The 7,196-nt window shown below is 43.0% G+C and overlaps 1 protein-coding gene across 1 annotated transcript in view; it reads right to left on the reverse strand.

The window, feature by feature from the left end:
• The window catches only part of RPS6KA6 (ribosomal protein S6 kinase, 90kDa, polypeptide 6), a gene marked incomplete at its 3' end in the record, with an annotated part of 162,078 nt that extends 158,275 nt beyond the window's left edge, over positions 1 to 3,803 (reverse strand). The window contains exon 1 of the mRNA XM_015569967.1: positions 3,420 to 3,803. Coding sequence (XP_015425453.1) covers positions 3,420 to 3,497 — 78 coding nt within the window. The remainder of the gene's footprint in view (positions 1 to 3,419) is intronic.
• Positions 3,804 to 7,196: the final 3,393 nt, after the last annotated feature.

A 7,196-nucleotide genomic window follows, 5' to 3' on the forward strand; every position in this document is an offset into this window, starting at 1 on the left:
TATAAAAACAGGATATTGCCCTAACCCAGTGATGGCGAACCTTTTGAGCTCGGCGTGTGAGCATTTTGAAAAACCCTAACTTAACTCTGGTGCTGTGTCACATATAGAAATTTTTTGATCTTTGCAACCAGAGTAAAACAAAGACTTATATTTTTGATATTTATTTTATATGTTTAAATGTCATTTAACAAAGAAAAATCAACAAAAAAAATGAGTGTCATAGGTTCACCATCACTGTCCTAGGGCAAAGGTAACTAAGGAGAAAATAAACAAATGGTACTACATTGAAATAAAAAGCTTTTGCACAGCAAAAGATAACATCAACAAAATGAAAATAGAGACCACTGCATGAAAGATCATATTTGCCAATGATACATCCAATGAGGGGATAATTTCCAAAATATACAAGGAAATCAGTTATACAACTTAACAAAAGGAAGACAAATAATCCAATTAAAAACTGGGCAAAGGACCTAAATAGACCCTTCTCCAAAGTGGACATACAGATGGCCAAGAAACATTTGAAAAATGTTCAAATTCACTGATCATCAGAGAGATGCAAATTAAAACCATATGAGGTATCACCTCACACCTGCCAGAATGGCTACCATCAACAAATCAACAAATGACAAGTGCTGTACACCACTAGTGGGAATACACACTGGTGCAGCCATTATGGAAGACAGTATGGAGTGTCTTCCATAATGGAAGAAAAAAATTAAATATAGAACTTTCATTTGACCCAGTGATCCCACTTCTGGGAAAATGTCCTAAGAAATCCGAAACACCAATCAGAAAAATTGTATGCAACCCTACATCCATAGCAATGCAATTTACAATAGCTAAAGATCTGGAAAGTAGATGAGTAGATAAAAAAGCTGTGGTACAGCCAGTTCCAGTGTACCTCGGTGGTTGAGCATCGACCTACCTATGAACCTTTTTTCCAGTAGCGAACAGAGCCCATATTTCCTTTTCAGGCCATTATGCACTTCTCACTGGAACCAAGCTAGTTCTTGTTTGAAACCTCCAACACATTTTTCCATAGAGCAATTCTACAGTGTTTAAGCTCTTCATCATTCTACCTCTCCATTGTGCACTGGTCTGAAAATGTAACTACCCTTAATAATTTTTCCTGTGGGAAAACATGTTAAGTCTCAAACAACCAATTTTCACACTTCTGAATGATAATTCAAAGGTTAACAATGACCCATGAAACAAGACAGATAAAATATATTAGGAAAGACTCCATAATCTATGATAGTGTATATAATCTTTAATTTTATCATGATTCAACACACACAGAAATTACTTCCTTTCACATTAAAATTAATAGATTATTAGGTTTTATTTAAGAATGTCAACATATTTTCAAAATATATATTTACAATGAAAGCAACCTTAGTCCCCAAAACTATCACAATTGAAGGCCGCAAAGCTCATGCTCAAAGATTAACATTTCTAAAGTCAACATCAACAAACATGTAATTAGAATAAATATAACTTCTCAAAAGAATACCATTATAAACAAATAACAACAAAAACTTCTACTAAATACTAAGCAGGCCTGTTTATATGTAGCATTTAGTTTTCACCTAGAATATTTGAATTAACTCACTTGCAGGGTTAAATCTACACAATCATAACTGTTTCAGGCAAAGAATGTAGAAATACTATCTTCACCACATTACCTTCACCTTTCATTTTACTCATAGGGATTAACAATTTCCACTGGAGTATTTTTCCAAATTGCTGAAGTAGAAAGACCCATTGTTAAATCTCTACTATATCTAAAACATACTGCAAACAATAAAAAACCATGTGTGATAATTACAATAGAAAACACTTAAAATAAATATAAAGAACAAAAACACATACAGTAAAAGTTAACAAAAAATAATAAAATAGTAGGCATGTGAAAGGCTACCCAGACACCACCCCATCCTTATTCAAGTTGTCTTGTAAACCAGTCACCTGAGTCTATGTCAGTAGATTACATACATGAATACAACAGTAATTCCTCTGCTCTTGAATAGTCTGGCAGAAAATTCTTGGAAGTATAAAACATCCCTACATTCCAAAAAGAAATGAACCCCTCTTCATTTGTCCTGTTCTTAATAGATGTAGAATATTAGATGTTTTTGGGAATTGCTTAATTCTGTAGTAAAATATTCCCTATAAGTAGAGAGGACTCAACTTTAGACAACTGAATGTGTTTCTACTACATTCTTGTTAAATGTTACTCTGGCATGTAATTTTAACCCAGTTCAGTTGGAAATTTGAAAGGAAAAAAGAATGAGTTAGACAAGAGTCCAAAGTGTATTTTTAAGGATGGAATGATACTTAAAGACATATTTGCACCTTGAGACACTGAGGATTTCAAGTCCTTCCTCAAAAGACCCTATTGGGAGTCAGTTTGGCATTCAAGTATTTTTAGAAGGTCTATGGTGGCCTCTACTGTAGTACTAGGATGTCAATCAATTAAGTTATCAGATCTGACTTTCTATCCCAAAAGTGTAGTTATTGTGCTTAAATGCTGCCAGCTTTTAATAGCAACAACAACAACAAACAAACAAACAACGAGAAAGCGAAGTACTTGTGCACATCTAAGTTCTCACTGCACAGCTGATCAAAGTTCAACCACAACAGTTTCAGAAGAGGAGCAGGAAGAGAGGAGAACCAAAATATTATGGTTAAATCTCACTGTCTTACCAAAGATACATTATATAAGGGCTGGAGTTTACTATGTGTCTTTTATGGAACAATGGGGTGGCATGGACAACAATTGTGAAAGGCAGAAAGAAGGGGTGGAGGAAAAGGGGCGGTGGAAAGAGGGGACCGCAGAGGATGCAGTAGAACATCACCTGAATGTAGATTAAGAAATCTGGCGTCCAGTTAATCGACACTGGGGTTGTTACAAAAAAGACACAAGCCACACAGAAATGAAAAAAAAAAACAAGTAAGGCGCACTCATCCCTAGTTGCAAATGTCCCCAATTACTTAGTCAACTTGGTGTTTTTGTTGCCCTGGGTTCCTAAAACACCCACGCTTCAACAGAGAGCTGAAGTTAGCAGCTGTCCCCCAAAGTGTTCCCAGCGAGTGCAGAGAGACGCGAACCCAGCGCGACACCTGGCTCATCCCCTAGTCCCACTCTAGATCGCTAAGTGCAGAAACTTAAGTCACAACTCCAGAGCAGCCAGCGAGGCAGGCACTCTCTCCACAACTGAGCCTGCCAGCTAGTCCCTGCCTGCTCAGAGGGAAGGCACAGTTGGGACAGCGCTTGTTTAACCCTCCTGCAGCCTCCAGAGGGCTTGCTTGGGCACCCTGCTCCCCAGCCCCACGCCCCTTCTTTCTGGAGTCCCCGCCAGGATCCGGAGGGAAGGAGGAGGGTGGCTCCAGCCCCCCTCGGCCACCACACTAACCTCGCAGCTGCTCGCGCCGCCACCAAACACCTCCATGTCTTGATCCCAGGGCTCCTCCTGAGGAGCGAATGGTAACATCACCCCTTCAGAAGCACAGGAACAGGAGCTGCCGACCACCGGCCCCGCTGTGCATCCTGTCTGTAGAGCTTTCCTGCCGCCGCCAGGACCTTCCAGCCCCGCCTGCAGCGACCGCTACTCTAGCCACTGGGTCCCTCCGAGGCTGGGAGCCAGAGGTCACCTCCGCCACAGGCTGCTGCTCCCCATAGAGAAGACAACTCCGCGCTGTCTCTCCGGGAGCTGCCGCTGGGCTCCGCTCACCACTGCCTCCGCCGCCGTGCTTGTCGCTTGGCGGTGACCCCCGCCCCCACCCTGTTTCCCTGAGCACCCTCCCCGCTCCAAGCTCTGTCAATATGGCGGCAGCGGCGGCTTTACCTGTGCAGCGCCTGGACAACCCCCCCCCACACACACACACACACACCCCACGGCGGCACGATAACGTCACCCGAACGTCAATGGAGATTCCCTAGCCTGGGGTGTCAGGGGTGTGGGAAAGAGGGGCGGGAGCGAGTTTGGAGGACCGCGTGGTGGGAGGTGGGACCGAGGGGAGGGGGGCGTGCTGGGTAGGGGAGGGAGGGAGGCTGGAGAGAAGTAGTAAAAGCCACTGCCAGCGCCAGGCTAAATCTGCCAACTCCACGGAGCATGCGCGGGACTGTTCACACATGCTCAGCAGGCCCTCTCAAGTCTACGAAGCAGCCTTGTGCAGGGAGGATTCCCCAAAAAAGATGCAGAAACATGGTGATCCTTCTGAACGTTGGAGGAGTCAGTGTCAGGGAAAACTCAAGGAATATCTACTTGCAGGGCTCACAGAAGCAGGTGTCCTCTACACCGAACCACAGTTTTAGTCCATTATACATTAGCCTCCAAGAAGTGGGAAGTAGGAAGAAAATGCTTTTAAAATAAATTAGTATATCTGTGGTCCATAACTCCTCCCCTCCCACCCCCCCTCCTGTTGGTCCCTCTCAGTCTGTTTCTGCTGTTTGCATTCATAGTATTGATTACACACTGTTTCTAGTGCACACACACACACACACACACACACACCACTTATTGGACCCTACTTGTTGCAATGAAGGTGGAATGTATAGGGGTGAGCAAAAGGATTCTGGTTGTGAGTACGTGAAACACAGAGTTATTCTTGTATTATTATTTATTTATTATTGTATTATTTTCCATATGAACAACTATAAACCTACTTTTGACCACCCCGATATAAAAGATAACCTTGCCCCTACCCGGCTTTACTGCTTTGCTACTCAAAGCCACACTGTACTAAATTCTAGAGACAATACTGAGATAAAGTAGATTCTCATACATGGTAGATGATCAAGATGCTCCTCAACAAAACACTTCAAAACCCAAAGTAGTTATTCTACCTTTGACACTTCAAAAAGACTTAAAAGAGCAACTGTAACAGTGACTAAGATAGCTCAGTACTTTGGAGAGGTTTCTAATGTTGGGTATACAACGCAGCATCTCCTACCCCCTACTACACCTAAGGCTATTGTGTTGTGCTACAGAAAAACAATGAACTATGCTCTCCATTTATTTCATCATAGAGCTTCCAGTGGACCACAAAGATTGGCTGACTGAATTGCAAACCAGAATCATTATTATTGCCCTCCCGACTACTCTCCTTAAAATCCTAGGGAAAGTGCTTTATGAATATGATTCTGTAAAAGTGAAAGCTTTGAAAATAGCGGGTGCATGAAGCATACAATGAAGATATGTGAGTGTGCATGCACGTGTGCATGAAGTTGTGTTTAGCTAAAAAGACAGTGTTTTTAACTAAGGCCAACGCTTTTGAGCACTGGATTGCATACCTTGTTGCCCATTGAAAGGCTTTGTTCTTCAATTCCACCCTGATCTCTTTCACAGCAATTATTTTCCTCCCTCTACTGGACTTCTCCCATCAGCAAAAACTATGCTGTTACTGACTTCAACTTGCTGGATCACACATTAGCATTTCATACAGTTCATGAATTCCTTTTTCTTGTTCATTTTTATCCTACGTCATTGGCTGTTTCTTTTTAGTGTCCTTTATTGGATAATTCCTCATCTTCCCAATCTCTAAAACTTAACTTCAGGACTCGATCCTCCATCTCTACCTCCCCCAACATCCATATGGGATTTCTCCATATCCCATTCAGTTCCACTGCTTTAAATTCCATGTGTATGCTGAAGACTCTCAAATATTATCTTCAACTACAAACTCATGAAATCAATACTCAAACATGCAACTCGACTATACTACCTGGATATTAATAGGTATCTCAAACTTAACCTAGTCAAAACTGAATTTTCAATTCGAGCCCAACAAACCCGTTCCCCAGACTTTGACAGGGAAATTAATGACCTCTACCATCCACCTAGTTTACTGCTCAAATTTCAATTCAAAGTCCTTCTACAACCATCTTTTCTAAAACACCACCCTCTTAAGTATCTAGCCTCATCCTGCTTTTTCTTCATAACATCAATCAACATGTGGTTGTGATATATTTTTATTCCCCAAAGAACCTTGCATAAAGCCCAGAACGTTCATTTAATAAATAAACCACATCACGTAAATTAAGAAATTTACGGTGAATGTATTACTTTGCTTCTATATAAAATTTAACCTTTGTATATATTCATTCATTCAATATTCTCTTTGACATATAAACATGCACACAGCTCTCTCATTTAAACCAAGTAATCATTGCCCTAGCTGGTTTGGTTCAGTGGATAGAGCATCAGCCTTTGGACGAAAGGGTTCTGCGCTCAATCCCAGTCAAGGGCATGTGCCTGGGTTGCGGGCTCGATCTTCATTAGGGGGCATGCAGGAGGCAGCCAATCAATGATTCTCTCATCATTGATATTTCTCTCTCTCTCTCTCTCTCTCTCACTTCCTCTCTGAAATCAATAAAAATATATTTTTTAAAAAGTAATCATTAAAACCCCTTCTTCAGTTCAATGGTTTTAATAGACTCTTGTTTCTCAAATGTTTCAGTTAACAAGTCTTTTTTACTTTTATCTCAAACTAGAAGCCCAGTGCATGAATTCGTGTATGGGAGGGGGAGAGGAGAGACCACTGGAGGTTGGCTGGCCGGCGGGAGGGGGAGAGGGACCATGGGCCATCAGCGCCTGCTGGCAGGGGGAGAGGGGCAAGGAGAGGGATCATGGGAGGTTAGCCATACAGGGGAGGGGCTGCAGGAAGTTGGCCGTCAGCCCAAGGTGGGAGCTGGCCCTCGGCCCCCCTGGGAAAAGGACTGCATCTGCCACCACTCACCCCCGGTTCCCCATACCAGCCTGGGCCCAAGGGCCCTGATGAGGTTGGGAGAGGAGGCAACAGTCCCTGGGGCAGTTCCCAGCCTCCCCTCTTCCTCCTTCCCTCACTGCCAAGCCACCACTGCAGCAGGTGGGTAGTCCCTGGGGAATGGAGAGGATGGGAGTGAGACAAACCCTTGTGTCGAGGGGTGACTTTCAATAGATTGCAGCGAGGGAGCTGCTCTGCTACGTAGGAAACCCCAACCCAGAAGCAGATCTCTAAAATGGTTTCGCTGACAGTGGTCAGCAAACTACAGTTTGTGAGCCACATGCTGCTTTTTGGCCCCTTGAATGTGGATCTTCCACAAAATACTGACTTGTGCCCATGGACCACAAAGTTTCAATCGCACTGTACATGCGCACACGCACGTGGTATTTTGTGGAAGAGCTACACTCAAGGGGCCAAAGAGCCAC

The sequence above is a fragment of the Myotis davidii genome, unplaced genomic scaffold, assembly GCF_000327345.1.
Source record: "Myotis davidii unplaced genomic scaffold, ASM32734v1 scaffold1206, whole genome shotgun sequence".
NCBI classification, from domain to species: domain Eukaryota; kingdom Metazoa; phylum Chordata; class Mammalia; order Chiroptera; family Vespertilionidae; genus Myotis; species Myotis davidii.